This window comes from Gasterosteus aculeatus, chromosome 1 (genome assembly GCF_964276395.1).
Source record: "Gasterosteus aculeatus chromosome 1, fGasAcu3.hap1.1, whole genome shotgun sequence".
Lineage (NCBI taxonomy): Eukaryota > Metazoa > Chordata > Actinopteri > Perciformes > Gasterosteidae > Gasterosteus > Gasterosteus aculeatus.
Window position 1 is genome coordinate 4,238,230 of NC_135688.1, and position 15,768 is coordinate 4,253,997.

The window sequence follows — 15,768 nt, forward strand, 5'->3', positions numbered from 1 at the left end:
GGTGAGGAACACGCACATTTTCAGTTTTCTGTCTGCCTCACAATGATAGTTTGCCACTTAAACATCCCAAATGAATTCATCTCTAGGACCAGCACAAATACTTTACAATTCATGGGAACATATATATATATATATATATATATATATATATATATATATATATATATATATATATATATATATATATATATATATATATATATATATATATATATATATATATATATATATATAAAATGTGAATTCTACTTTTCATGCATTATTTCTTTTCCGCAGTGCCACATGACAAAGGGGGGAAACATAAAATGAATCATATCTCCACTGTTCACCTGCTCACCCCCATCGCTAGCATTGTGCTAGTGTGACACCTGCTGGGAGCCACCTCTGTTGTGTTCACATCAACTAAGTCCTTCTCTCCGAATGCGTCACGACGCGTCTGGCCCAGACTGGACCACATCCAGACTACACGTGTGATGGTTTGACGTTCACACACAATCAAGCAGGAGACACCCAGGGTGAAGGAGGGTGGGGGGGAGGGGGGGGGGGGGGGGGCATTCCATTCTTTTGTTTAAGGAGGAAGAGGAAACCTGTCAGGAAAAGATTGCGCGGAGCAGGAAGCTCTCATGGCTAGAGAGCCCTTCCTTTCCTTTGGCGGGCATGAATGCAGCTACAGCGGCGTGTCATTTACACCCAAGGACCCAATTATGATTACGGTGATTGCCGCAGCTCCTCCGCGGCGTCGCAAACATCCAGGCTAAGACACCAATGTCCCCCTGCAGCGTGGCTGTCGTCCCCGATGCGGAACAAAACAATCGCGGCGGTGTGATGGCTGAATGACGCAACTGATGTGACCATATACGAAGCCTGGCGTTTTTTTTGTCTTGCCAAGGTTTACACGCACACCACACCCAGCCGCCACAAAGCCGCTATACTTTGAATTTCTAAAAGAAAACACGCCGTGTTACTTTTCAGCAACGACGAGAGCGAATGCGGACATTCCCCTGCGCTCACACGTGTTGACCGGTGGACGCAGACGAAACGCGCCGCAGGGTGAACTAACGGGGGACTGGCCACTCAACATCTGGTGGCTGAAGTCATAATGCATCTGGAATTTGACTGCCGGGGCCAGAAGCCACAGTTAATGTAGACCGGCGCTACCGACATACCGTTTCAAAATAGTTGTGCAACTATATAAGGAGCAAGCCAAGGTATCATTGTGAAGCTTGTGGGTTTTAAGTGTTGCAAACTGAGCGGTTACCGCATCAAGTTACCAAATGACAGCGTTCCTTACACTTTCGAAAAAGAGTCTCTGTGCGGCGGAGGGAGAAAGGTAACAATTGTGAACAGTTACACATGGAGAAATAGTAGTATTTCTTTTGTGAATACAAAATCGTCACACTTTTTGACACACACGACGGGATCTTCGGACCCAGCCGGGCGACGCGCCACACCGCTGTTGCGCAGCTCGGCACATCGTATCCAGCGGTACATCCAGTCATGGACATTGCTCAATCCCCCGTTCGCTGCCCAGACCAGACCAAAATCGTCGACTTCGTCGATTGCTTACACCTCTATGGAAAGTACACTCTGCTCTTCTGAAATAAACAGCCGCTTCTTTCGCTCGCCTATTCCAGACGCGCGTAATTGTGCGCTTGGCCCCAAAAATCCAAAGCGTGATTCCGATTTAGCCCTGAATTCCACAGCGCAACACATCCTCACAACAAGGCAGCTTACTGGAGAAGAAGAACAAATAGGAGTAGCTACTTTGAAATAAAGGGGGAAAAGAAAAGAAATCCGGTTACCGCTTTCAAACAGAGGGGAGAAAGCCGCTCATCGTCGTTCGATCGGAGGTCGCAGCTCACAGACCGACACCGAGGGGCATTTCAAACCCATTGCTTAAAAAAAAAGGAGGCGCAACTTCGAAAAAGCGGTCTCCCACACACTCATACACCCCGTTCTCCACCCTTACCTTAATAGTTCCGTCCATTTTGCGCAATTTTCAGCGGACCCCGACAACATCCCAAACATGACCCGCTCCCGAATTAATTCCAGCCCCCGGTATGTGGCAGAGAGAAAGAGACACTTTTTACCGGATTGAGTTTTTTCTCTCCTCTAAATTTGGGAAGTGAAGTCACCACTGTTGAGAAGGTTGAGGAGGAAGCTGTGTGTCACCGAAAGCCCTGCCTTCAAAAAAAAAAAAAAGCAGGATACTGTCCCGGAGAGATAAGCAAGGAAAACAATTGAGTGTTCGCTCCGCTGTTATGTTTTTCTGCTCGGAAATATTTACAGGATGACTGCCTGCGTTGCGCACAGCCATTGCCGCGTAGCCCGCTGTAGAATCGCCTCGTGTGTTTTCATTTCCCAGTAATGTCACAGACGGCGTGGAAGAGCTTTCTATTTGTCCGAATCGTGACTTATTTCTGCACACATTTCACTGCGGTTTTCGGAAATGAGGCTCGATGTCGCGGGACACTCTTTAAGTTATGTGAGCTGCATGTTTTGGTTCACGCCTACACTTCAAACTGCCATCCATGCCTCCATCCATCCCTCTGCGCATCAGCCGGTATCAGCTGAAACGATAGTCTGTCTTTGAATGCGGACAGATGCTTCTCTTTTACTGTGGAGCGAGCTCTAAATCCCCGCCGGATCGAAACCATGAACGCATAATGGCAAGACACCTCGTCTTTGTTTTTGTTACAGCTCTCTGTGAAGTTTCCCTGAGACACCATTAATAAAAACCCAAGCGTTCGGCTCTTAACCGCGCCGCAGTCTCGAGGTCTGCTGTACACGTGCGCGTCTGCGGTGCAGCGCAGGACTGAATGGATGAAATGCAAGAAGGAAAAGGGGCGCAGTTGAAAGGGGTCCTCAAATCCACGGGTGTCACTCCTATTGGTGTTTGCTGTTGTTATTCAATGTCTTTTTTTTCCTTCTTCTTCTTCCCAACTCGCTTGAGGCTCAAAAGAGAAATCCCTTAATCCCCACCCCCACATAGGTATACCCCCCCCCCCCCCCCCCCCCTTCCCCCTTCCCCCTTTCGTCCGCCCGATGAAATTGCCCTCATCAATTCAAGTATAATTTTAGTGCAGATGCTAGACAGGGAGTCAGCGCTAAAGGCGAATAGACCGATGTCACTGCAAGAAACGTGTATACTTCACGGCACATGCAGCTGTTCGGTGAAAAAAGAAACCGGTAATGAACTCGTGGAAACATTTTCAGGGAATTTATTTATTTTATTACCATCTTGGATCATCAATTGTGCCACCAGTATCAAGGAAATCTTTTTTTTTCTTTTTTTAACTGATTGAACCAATGTGATGATGGATATTTCTTTGCAGTGTTCAAGTTCTGCCTCGAGAGTGGCCAACGACTGACAGCGGGGTCGGCCTGTCTGCTCTCTAGTTGGGGGTCTGGTGGGGCCGAGCGCCCCCCCCACCCTTGGGATCGCCACATCTGGATCCTGCTAAGGGTCAAGGCTTCTCCTGCCTGAGGCCAGTTCAGACTCGTGTAATTAAGGGAGACACCTTGTTTAACTCTTCGGTGACTGGTTTTGTTCATTTTTTTCTTCTTCTATACATTCCTGCGTATGTATTAAAAATAGATAAGCGATAAAATGGGGCAAATTAACGAGGTGCTTAAGATTTGACCTTAAGTCATTCACCATACCCATATAACCAGTAACAAATATCTCTTAAAACACCAGATTATAGTTTTTTTTTTCCTGCGTCTTTGGATTTCCATTAATCCATCCATCGCACCCTGATGAGTTTGGGTTGTGTAAATAATTTAAATGCAGTGTTAAGCAAGAGTTTTCCAGCATGCTTTTCAAGTGACACTAAACCTTTACGCGGTGGAATTTTCTCATCAACCGACATCTCGCCAACATCTTGCCTCAAACCACATTGCGCCCTTCGTATCAAAATACCTGGCGGCCCCGTCATGGAGCGTATTAAGAAGACAGGGGGTCCAGGACCTACCGGCACCCTAATGAATGCAGCGGCAACAAACATTTTTGAAGGCCAATAAACAGATGCAAGTTGGTTTACACAGCGAACCACAGAACATCTGGCTCGACGCTGGAACTAGACAGCCAGACATTTCTGCCCTTACACCACGAGCCAGTAGCTCCTCTGTCTCTCCGCTGGGGCAATGGGCCAGGGATGGGGGGGCAGGGGGGCACACTATGCAGAGCTTGCGTTCAGCAAGCCTTTCAATTGTCAGGCCCGGCCCTGATTTTTTTTTTAGCTCATAAGATCTGCTAAGATTGAGGTATTTGGTCACAGTCTTGGAGAAAGTGAGCGTCGGGCGTCGTTTTTGGTCGCAGAGGCTTTACAAGTGAAAACAATCAGTCGAGATGGAAACACCCCCCCTTTGAGAAGTTGCTTTAATCAGGCACTTTTTTTTTTTTTTAATAGTCTTGATTGGATTCAGCTGCATGGCGGGCCAACACTTTATCAAAACAAGCCAACGTGGGGAATTGGACCCAACAATGTGTTTATGTTTACATATATATTTTTGTTATAGTCAAGTTTACACATTTAAGGTTGCACCTCATTTTGATCGGTCCTGAGTTGTGAATGAAAGTGTGTTTTTACGGAGGAGGGTTATCAATCAGAAGAAGAAAAGAAATAGTCCCATTTCAATATGAGAGTCGTGCTTGAGAGGCCCGTTGTTGTTTAGACAGCATATTTGTATTCAGGTCATTCCTTCTCTCGGGCTAAAGGACAGGCCTAGTCAAAATACTCAGGGCAAAAAGTGGAGTCTGCAGCACATATAAGCACGAACTGTCTGGCCTCTCGCTCTAGGCCATAATTAATTTGAGATTTATTTTTATTGGAGGGTTCCAGTCTCGCCTGGCCTTAACCAAACAAAACCAAATGTTGGGCCGAGGATTCGCTCCAACGACGAATATTTCTTTGAGTTTTGTATTGAGGCGTGCCACATACTGACCAATATCTCTCTGCGTGTGACTGAGCCAGGGAGGGCAGTACTCGCACGCAGATAATACAAAAAAGCACGCTACCGCTTAGTCGGGGACAAAAAAAAAAAATATTGGAATAAGAAAAAATAATAAATTCAAGCCGCATGTCCACAGCAAATCCAAAAAGCTATACGCAATTACTGTAGATGTGAACGTTAACTCCTTCCGCGCTGCTGTCACTCCACCTCTGTCTGTTCTTGCCCATTGGCCTCCTGTCTTTTATTAGGGAGCAGAAAGGCTCATTTGAAACCATATTTTCTCCTCAAACATTCCGCGCTATTCAACTCTCTCACAACAGATCGGGAATTGTTCCGAGCTGCTGAAACGCCGAGTCTCTCTGCAGCGGCACAACGCTCCGGCTCCATGAAAAGAGCCCTTATTCCAATGGTCAAATAAGTCTTCAAAACATTAACAAGTCGGCCTTGGAAAAATACCTTGATTATGAAGATATTACCATCGCTCGCCGCCGCACAATGGCTCATTTTAATCAGGCACAATGCGAGCAGTGACCCTCGGGAGATTATTATGATGGATGTCAGCAAACATAATGCTGCCAAATTAACTGACGCACTGTACGTGAGCAAAGTGGACGTTGAACTTGACTTTATGTGGACCTCTCATAATATATATATATATGTGTGTGTGTGTGTGTGTGTGTGTGTGTGTGTGTGTGTGTGTGTGTGTGTGTGTGTGTGTGTGTGATCGTGGTTCCAGTGCCCCTTAAATATGAAGCAGTTGCGTTGCGATGCAGGATGTTTAATGTGAAAACCAGATGGGCGTTTTTTGCTTTATTTACGTTCTCAAGACGGTGGCAGTGAGAGAAAAAGTTCGGGTGGGGGGGTGGGTGGGGGACATGACGTCAAACATAATAATGAGCCATAAAAGCAGCCTTTTATACGAATATACTTGACCAACAGAGCTAAATTTCACTTAAACAGAGGGGGAAATAACCCATCCATACATTATAATTCCACAAGATATAATTCATGGATTAAAATGCACTGTGATCTGTTAATTATATTGTTTCCAATGGAAATAATTGGGGAGATTGCACATTAAACTAGTTATCAAAATAGGTCGATATATGGTTGAAAATCACAGCCTGAATAACTAAATTAAAAAAAATTAAAAAAAATAAATTGAAAGGACCCCAAGTTTGTCCCTTTCAACGTTACCTGATCGAAGAGACGGTGGTGTCTTACCTTGACGTAAGACGACGTGTCAGGGACAGTTTGAAACATGTCTACTTGACAGACAGGCCCAAGGGTGATCAGTGTCCAATGGGCTCTGGGAAAGGGATCATAAATAATATTTGAATATTATTATTATTGTTTATAATTATTATTATTATTTGGATGCTTTATGTGTCGTCTTATTTGTATTATTCTTAAATCGTCATAGGACATTTAGCTGAACTTTCCTCTTTCCTGGAGAAAAAAAATCTACCGACTTTATTTTCTTGTTGCCATCACTACATTTACACCTGACAGCAAACATCCGGCAAGTACCGCAGGTATTATGAACCTCCACTTCCATCGCAATAAAGGGAAAGTCGAGTTTACCCAATGCCCCCCCCTGCACGCCCGACTGCGCACATAATCCCCCCCAATTGAGTCATAGAGGCCTCATTTCTCTCCACAGTGGTCAGGGGCATTAGATGCGCGCGGCTTTTAATTACCCCGGCCCGTCCGGTAATAACGCCAACCGATGCGCCACTGACCCCGCCGGGTGCCATGGATGAACGACTCCAAGTCGCCCAAAAAAAGGAGCAGGCCAGCGAGAAGAAGAACAAGAGGGCCCCATCCCCACCCCCATCGCCCCCCCCCCCCCTCCCCCCCGAAGCTTACCACATATTGAAACACTTTTCGCTTTAATAAGAGCAGCTTACAAAGTCTGGGGTGAAAGGGCACTTAGAGGACGGAGTCTTTAGCCCTTCCCTCCGCGTGCAATCATTAGGAAGGCAGTGGCATGTGCCGTCACGAATGGCAGTTATATAGAGTGTGTGAGGAAGCAAATGAACGAATATTGACCTCTGCGTTTATTCAAGACCTCTAAAGTTTCAGGCCTTTCACGCCGTTCACTGTGACCTGATCATTTTCCCGATTGGATCGTGGCATCTGAAACTTTACAAAATAAAAGAGAAGGCAGAGGCACATCTTCCCTAGAACACATCCAGGGGTTTAACAGCTCGTGGGTTCATCGATTTATCGGTTTATCGAGTATTTCCTTCAATTCCTGGTCTTTGATAAATTATCAACAGCAAAAAAGAGAGAGGGCTTCCGTATAAACGTGGCACGGTATATCATTGGGGTTTTTTTTGTCCTCTGGGCTCCTGCATGCAAACGCGGGGCTCGCCTCATAAAGCTCCTCAGATGCATCCAATTTATACGCGGTAAAAAAAAAAAAGGAGCGTATAGGACACCGCATCTGCAGCCAATTAGGCGCAGGAGGACTGGTGAATAACGGCGTGAACCTCCCTCCCAGACAGCCCCGTGGGCCGGCACCCCTCTAGTGTTACATTTTAAGCATCTTACCTCGCTGTTATCCATCACAGACGAGAGCGAACCGATATTCAGCGAATGCGCATTCCATTATCTTTTTTTTTCTTTCTGTCTTCCTCGTAAAGACTAAAGCCCCTTATAGAAGAGACAGCGAAGAGGTGAGCTGACACAAGTTTATTTTTATTTTTTTTTCTCGATAGCAAAACTATTTTTCTTTTGCCACGAGTGAAGCGAATCGTTCGAACAACAAAGTGTAGCGCAAATAAATATTAACATTAACCCCAACAGCGTCGAGGCGGACGCCGCGGTTTAGTCCGCTATATCCGCCTCGCCCCCCCCCCCCCCCCCAAAAAACACCCTCGAATCGGACTGCACGGCGAAGCAAAGTGGGAAACGACGTGTTGCCATCTTGCGTGCACACCCACGCTGCAGAGTCGCCGAGCAAGACTTATTTCCACAAAAGCGACCCCCCCCCCCCCCTCACTCACCTGTCGTTTTATTTTTTTCTCTCGGTCGTTGGATCTGAATATTTCGATCGAATCAGCCCCACCGCCAAACGCTACGTAATTAAGTCCCGTGCAGGCGAAGCCCGTTTTTTTTTTTCTTCTCCCAAAGATGTTGACAGTGAGTTATTTAGAGAGAAGAAAGTGTCTGAAAAGCAGCGCCCGGGTGTATGAATGGAGACCTCGCTGCGATGCGGGAGCCGCGACCAATGAGCAGCGAGAGAAAACCTCCCCTTTGCCCGCCGCGTGAGGCCACTGAACCGCGAAATAAGGGGGAAGCACAGGGAGGGAGAGAGAGAGAGAGAGAGAGAGAGAGAGAGAGAGAGAGAGCGTCATAAATCTGCTTTATTCCATCTCCTGGTAAATGTGTAGCATAGAACTGGTTGTGTTGCTGTGTTTTTTTTTCCCCCAGTTGTTTTTGTTTTGATTGTTTTAAACAGATGTTTTTATGTCTTTGTGGTTCCGTTGGGATGCGACGTTTTACGCGCGTCGGAGCGCGCGCGCGCGCGGATCAACTGTCAGACCTTCAGAAGAACCACACGCGTCACTGCTTCCCAAGAAACGGTCCTCTCACCCCCCCCCCCCCCCCTCCCCTCCCCTCCCCTCCGCAGACGAGGTGTGTCCAGGTGTATTTTGGGGGCCCCGCGCGTGACAACGCGGAGCCTTCTGAAGGAAACGGTCATTCACCAAAGATCAAGCCCGACGTGGTGTTTGCAGAAAACACGTCGTTTTGTGTTTATTTCCACAGCTCTCCGCAGAGCGAACCGCGGTTTCCTTCGGCCACGGCGATGATACGAAAGGCACACAATGCTTTTAATAAATATCAGAGGCGTCTTTATGTGCTGACGTTCATCCACGGTGCCCGGATGGTGACACCTCCCGTAGGAATTACAACCAGCAGCAGTTCCTCCGCAGCGGGTTTGGTCTTTTCCTGCTCAGTTGACCCCACTCACTTTACTAACTTCATTTCCTTCGCACTGCTGCCCTCATCTTCGACCAAGAACACCCCCCCCCCCTCCCTCCCTCCCCCACCACCGTCAAAAAGAGGATGTGGTGCAATTCACGGTGAGGAAAGTCGCTCGACCGTAGCATTTTATAGCCTCATCAAGGTCGCCTTTTTCACCAAGAGCAACCGAGGTGAAACCGAGGAAGTTTCCTTTCTTTCTTTCTTTCTTTCTTTGCATTGGAGAGCCACACGCAAAGCACGCATGGTGATCAGTAACAATCCGCAGTCCTGCGCATCGCAACGAGCGTCTCATTAATACAAAATGAAAAAATACAAATTTGCTGCATGATGATTTTGAACCGTGTGATGTTTTCCCCTAAATACTCGGACGGAAAAAGTCTATAAGAAACCTTAATGAAAAAGCGAAATATGAGTTGTTGTTTTTTTAATTTCTTTTTACTAGGGGGTCCGGTAACAAGGTCGTCTTTCATCTCCGCCTAGACCTTCTGTTTGTGGCAGCGCTTCCTAATGCAATGATTAAAAACAACAACATTGATAACAATGTTCCCAGCACCAAACAATGGACGGAAATCCCACCATCCGTTTTGCTTAAGAAATGGCATTCATGCGCCTGCTGCGTTGCCTTCCTCAGGATACAGTAGAAGTTTTCTAACACATTTGAACAGCAAATATAAAGTACACAAAAAAAGACAAGGAAAATAAATAGATATTGTGGGGAGGTATTCTTTTAAAACATTATTAAAGACAATGGCAATAGCTCATAAGGTAAATCTACATTCAGAATGAAAGGATATGGAAAAGACCAAAAATGACAAAAATGACATCCGCGTTCATATTTGCAAGTAACTGTTTACCGGTTGCCAATGATGTTGAATTCATCCTCTGCGACTGTCCGAACATCCTGGAAACGCTCGTTCTTACGCTCCAATGCCGCCTTTATGAATAATATATTTGCAAATGCCTCACAAGTTCCGTCTGGTTGTCTCATCAACTCTTGCGGCATCCAGGGCTCCTCGTGTTTTTGCCACTGACATTACATGTGGAATACGGCTTTTGGGGGGTGGTTGCGCCTCTTGTGTGAGCCAGAGGGTTCACTATTGTCCATCGTGATTTATTAGCACACGGGCCTCAAGCCTTAACGCTGTTGACAGAATCCCCCCCCCCCCCTTTTTTTTTTTTTAGCAAACTCAATACTACTGTGCAGCAAGGCCAAACAATCTGCCATCGACAGCTCTCCTCCTGCATTCCACTGCCAGTCTCGTTTCAACGCTCCTTCCCTCGGGATTCCACCCAAAAACACTTGTGTATGAGTCGACGTGGGGCAACCCGGAGACATCTGCGATCACATCGCCTCGAGTAAATGAAGCTCCTTACTGTGAACTGTAATGAGTTATTTATTTAGTCAAAGGGGACGCGGAGAGATGATCTGGAGATGGAGATTTGGTCCAATTGCAGCCCTGTGCCCCTCTGGGAGAGGGAAAACGGGCAGCGCGGCACCGGGGGAAGGCAGGGCGCACCGACGGCTCGTGCGCAAGAGAGAAGGAAGCTCTTGACGTTTGTGTCTTGTGTTTTACGCGCAACATTTAAAACAAAGGCCTAATCAAGAAACCGGAAACTCGACGCACACATTTCACACAAGAACAACAGATTACAGGAGAGCGGTCCTGCTCTGCCCGACTTAACGAGGCACCACCCAACTACAGAATTCAAAGAATCCGTTCGGGCGAAAAAACGGCTCACGCAGGGCGCAGACAGCCGCCCGCTTATGTGTGTGTGTGTGTGTGTGTGTGTGTGTGCGCGCGGCGATAATTAGCAGGGGGAAGTATTAAATTAAAGCAAGGCATTCGTTTTACGGGGCCAGCATTTATGACGGTAATAGCATCCCTATAAATGAACGACCTCCGAATGCCTCCTGATGTGTTGCCACTCATCAGGCCCAGAGGCAACCGCTGATGCGTCCACTGTGTGACCTCATCCCCTCAGTCTTTGGGATTTCTCGCCACCGGAGAGTGTGTGTGGGTGTGTGGGAGGGGGGGTTGTGGAGGGGCATGGCGGTGTCGAGACGAGATGCGTGTTATCATGAAGGTACAATACGTTCTGGTGGAGAGCGTATTTGGAGGGCATTTGCAGCGTGTGAGAATTCCTCTTTTTCTCAGGGTGTATACGTGGATTTCCTCCACCACTTATCTTATGTCAATTCAGCTCTAAGTGTGGGCACACCCTGCCTCTGGGCGCAGACTGCGCATGGGGAGACAAGGTGCTGCCTTTACGTGGGGGGGGGGGGCAGTCATCTCTACATGAAGAACATGAGGCTGAAATAAAGCCTCTCGAAATGACTGTTCCTGTGGAAATAAGCAAGGCAAGCGAGAGCAGAGGGAAAGCAGTGCCATTTAGAGAGGCTAAATCATCCCCCCAACTATAAATCCACTGACCGCTCATCATTCAGCAGCATTTTAAAAAGCCCTTAAAGAAAAACACTGAGTGAAATGAATATGCTGTCACCTCTCATTTGGGTCTGGCCCGCCAGCTCTATAAGAAAAGTGTTGTTCCCTGGGAGGCTGCGGGCCCGAGCTGAGCTCTCAGGTTTAAGGTTTACCCCCGTCCCGCATTCTCAAGGCTTTTGAGGCCCGGGTCTCTCTCTTTTTCCTCCCCCACGCCCCCCCAGACATGTCTGACAGGCTGAACTCGATGTGGGCTGCTCACCAGACTACAAAAATCATTCATCTGTGCCGTCAGACGGTCAAATCTGGATCTAATAAGTGGGAGCTCGCCTATTGATCCTATTCATGGGGAAGGCTTGCTGCCAACTGTCACCACTGGAGGGCTCTGTGGCTCAAGCTAGGAGCGGCTCTTTGAGGACTTCGCGGGGCCCCCGAGTCGCTTGTCTGTGCTGCTGATCGGCGTCGGTAACTCAGTGTTAAAGTGCTAACTAACAGTATGAAGGAGGAAATGTGCTTGTGTTAAGATCACCATACCCGCGATCGGTGCAAAGACAACATGCTGTTTACAAACATCTGCGCTGTGTTGTTGGCTTCCTATTCCGGGTCGCCTTTGCGTGGGGGGGGGTTGCTGAGGTCAAATACCACAGCAGCACCCTCCCTGTTTCACCTGTGGCACAAACAAACACGCGAAACTGGAAACATACGACGCGGCCTGCAGCGAAGCGTCCTGCAGCGAAGCGTCCTGCAGGCCGCGGGGACGCCGCGAGGAGGGAGTCATCTGGGAGGGAGCGAGAGGGACAGTGAGTCACGGCCACTTTTTTTTTTTTGGTGTGGGGGGGGGGGGGTGTTTATGTGTGGGTGAGGGCACTACACCAAACGCCTAGGCGAAACCCACAGCATTCCACGGCGGCCCTTAAAGAGACAGAGCGCCGCTGTCGTCGTGGGTATTTGGGGAGCAAAGTGTTAACACGTGGCCGCGGGCCGCTGGAGACGCCCGGCGAGGCCCACAGAAGCCGCTAGGTGGCTCTGACAGAAGACCTCAACCAAATGGGGTTTGGGTGATTTTTTGTTTCAATTTGGCAAAGTGACAGGAGCTGATACAAAAAAGAGAAAAATACAACTTTAAAAATTTCAGGTTTGGGTTTTTAATCCAAAACCAAGCAGGCATTTAGGTTTCACTTGTGTCACGCTACCGCTTTAAAAAAAAGAAAGTTGGTAGAAGTTGAACTGCGCCTGCATTGCGGAGAGCCAGAGATAGAGGGCAGAGTTGAGCTGTGGAACGCGCGGGACAGCGGCAGGGTGTCTGTTCCCAGTAAGTTGAAAACCTTTTGAGTTGACAGATGCGGAACGCTTGGTCCGTTAACTCCGTTTAACTTAAAGAAACCACACATTTCTAAAGTCGCAGGAAGTTGCTTTTCTAATATTCTTAGTTATTATCATCCACAATGTGACAAACGTCTTCACGAAACATGACGTGTGTGTACAACTCCACGGTCAGAACTGTGAGGAGCATCTTCCATCCACAGCAAAGTGGGTGAGCGGTGAGAGAGAAAGAACATGAGAACAAGTTCTCATCTTGTGTGGGTGTGAGGGAGCGAGGTGAGAGCTCGGCCAATCGGGTGGTTATAGAGAAAGGCCGAGGCTGCCGTCTAGTGTGTGAGAGCAAAAAATGAAGTGTGTGAGCGCGGGCGTGTCCTACAGAGAGGATGCAGAGAAGGAAATGAATTGGAGGTTTGGGGGGCAAAAAGAGAAACAGCCTGTTTCCTCCACGAAACTCCATGGGACGGCAGGGACTCGACATCCTTGAACCATCAGCGGGGCTCTAAAAATAGCTCAGTTTCTGCACAGTAAGAGGTGGGAGTGGGGCCGAGTGAAGTGCGGGTGAGTGGGGGCGGCTGGCGGCTGGAAAACGGGAAGACGGGGAGTGAAAATTTGGAGCGAAGCAAAGAAACGCCGCCCCGCCAGACAGCGGTGATGAGAGACGGGCCCGGAGGTTGGGAGCAGGAGAGCATCAGTTGAGCCGCGTTATCGCGGTAGCCCGCTTTCACTTTTAAAAACACCGGCGAATATTTATCACAGATTGCGTTATTCATGCCTGCTGTCAGACAAGCCGGCGAGGAGGTTGCTGCACGAGGCCCGGTGCTTCCCGCGAGAGAGTGATTTGCCACCTGCTTATGAACGGTGCGGAACTGAATCTGCTTCTTTAAAAACCCAGCAAAGCATGAAAGGCAGCGCAATGCAAGGCAGAGATCACCGGCCTGGTAGAACAGAAGACCTTTCCCAGCTGTGACCACAACGCACGAGGAGGTGATTCTGGCGCTTTGTTGCTTCCCTGGAGCCGAAGCTCGCAGTCCGACCACTTCCAACTTCTCCACACTCTCATTGTGGGGCAGAAGAGAGAAATGGTTTTGAACATACTGACTTTTGAAATTCTTAAATTCCGTATATTTCATGGACTATGTTGAGAAATGAGACAGTTTTTTCTTTTTATTAGCACTTTTTTCTTCATTATGTGAAAATAGGGTTTATTTTGTGGGGGAGGAAGGAAGTGTACAATAAATATCAATTATAAAATTTCATATTTCTTCGCTTTTCAACTTAAAAACAGGCCCCTTAGCCCTGATTGGTTATTTACGTAACACGTGAGTTACAAACCAGGAAGTGAAGCAGCATCATGAAGCTGATGTAAACAACAAGTTATCGGCCTCCGGTTCCTTCTCACAAATTGTGCGACCCAAGCAGCACACACCGGACCCGCGCGGTACACAAACGTGCTCGCGCAGGGGACGTGTTTCTGTAGCCAGAATTTGCGCAGAACGCTGAGCTGAGCGACCTGGAAAGTGAACCACGCCGGGAAGCTTTATGGCGAGTGGAACAACACAACTTGCTGACACCGTTAAAAACCCTTCAGAGGAGAGACATGGTTTGTTAGGTAAAATGCTGGGATAATGAAACAAAGCATTAATTACACTATATATATATTTGTATACCCAAGTCTGGTGGTTTCGAGGTGACGTACTGAACTATTTAGGACCAGACACGGGACACAAGACAGACGGTGTTGAAAACCGGCCACTGACAAGCAGCCCCTTCTCCCCTCTCGTCGCCCTGATAAGCCGCCCCGCGCTGGCTGAACCACACGCCTCATCACGGGCCGGGTGGACTGAGCAGAGCCGACAGGTCTACCAGCGCGCTGACGTTGTTATCAGTGTGAACACACCGGGCGACGCGGTGGAGCTAAAGACACCTCTTTCTCACAAGTGACCGGGGAAAATACCTCCGCCAGCTCCCAAACTTCTCGTCTCACGAGACGAACTCATGAGCCGTCTTCATCCCGGCTGCAGTGGAGAAGGGAGGGACTGTGGAGAATGTATTATACACATTATCTACTTTCCTGTATTTTAACGAATATCGACTAGTTATAATTCATTTTCCAGACGGCGGCACGCCCCGAGCTGGACGACAAAGTCAAAACCCTTCACCCCTCCAATCGGGAGCAGTTTCTATTTTTCTCGTTGCTATCAACACGTCGTTTCTGGCACGTTGCCCCCTCTGTCCTCCGTCCCTTTCTCTCCCCCCATCTGTCTCGCTGATTGCCCTGCCTCTACTCGCCTGCGAGGCCTGCCTCTCCTCTCGCGTCTCTAATGAGAGCGTGTGTTACCCAGGCATTCAGAAAAACCTCCTCTGCTAATTACATGACAAGCATCTCGTTCTGGAACCCTAATGAAGAGGAATAGCGAGCGGGAGACGCCACTGGACTGCTGTGTGTGTGTGTGTGTGTGTGTGTGTGCGCTGGGGAGGGGGGTCAAGCTGGCCATTGGGTGGGGTGTTTGTGTGTGTCGGGCGGTGGGGGGGGGGCGGGGGGGGGAGTATTCTGGCGCCAGTCCAGCAGCTTATCAAACGGGGCATGCTGGACTCAGCATCTCGTTCTCTCTTCCTCCCTCCTCGTCCTGCTTTTTTTTTTGTTTTCTTCCCCTTTCATCTAACTGCACTCATCTTCTTTTTCTTTCTCCTCATTAAAGATCAGAAAAGGGCGTCGCTCTGCCAAGCAGCGTTGAGTTTACACTCGTTAAAAGAAAATATACGGTATGATGCTTGAAAAGGGCAGTGTTCAGGACGCGTTCTGTCGCTGAGACGATGACGTACAAGAGCACGCGTAGCAAGAGAGGACGGGACAGGAAAAGGGAGAGAGAGGGGGGGAGGGAGAGAGAGAGCGCGCGGCCTGTGGTTTTGAAGGAACTTGTTCTGTCGAGAGGCACACATCGGAGAAACAGGAGATGTCCCGTACCGTCCCCTCGTGCACGGCTCGGGAAACACGGACCATCTGGAGGCTACAAGCGCACACTCACGACCCATCAGATATTGAGGATGTTTGTCT

The 15,768-nt window shown here is 48.3% G+C and overlaps 1 protein-coding gene across 15 annotated transcripts in view; it reads right to left on the bottom strand.

Annotated features, from left to right (window-relative positions):
* The window catches only part of fli1 (Fli-1 proto-oncogene, ETS transcription factor), a 30,817-nt gene extending 20,850 nt beyond the window's left edge, over positions 1-9,967 (bottom strand). For 2 of the 15 annotated variants that reach the window (XM_078108369.1, XM_078108366.1), the window contains exons 1-2: positions 8,670-8,980; positions 6,181-6,265 (exon numbers count right to left, since the gene is read on the bottom strand). In XM_078108369.1, the coding sequence (XP_077964495.1) occupies positions 6,181-6,219 (39 nt within the window). In that variant the 5' untranslated portion in view covers positions 6,220-6,265; positions 8,670-8,980. Of the gene's footprint in view, positions 1-1,802; positions 1,938-1,969; positions 2,958-6,153; positions 6,266-7,967; positions 8,245-8,669; positions 8,981-9,803 lie in introns of those variants that run through there. The other 13 variants (XM_078108385.1, XM_040176358.2, XM_078108346.1 and 10 more) reach the window with 12 other exon arrangements.
* Positions 9,968-15,768: the final 5,801 nt, after the last annotated feature.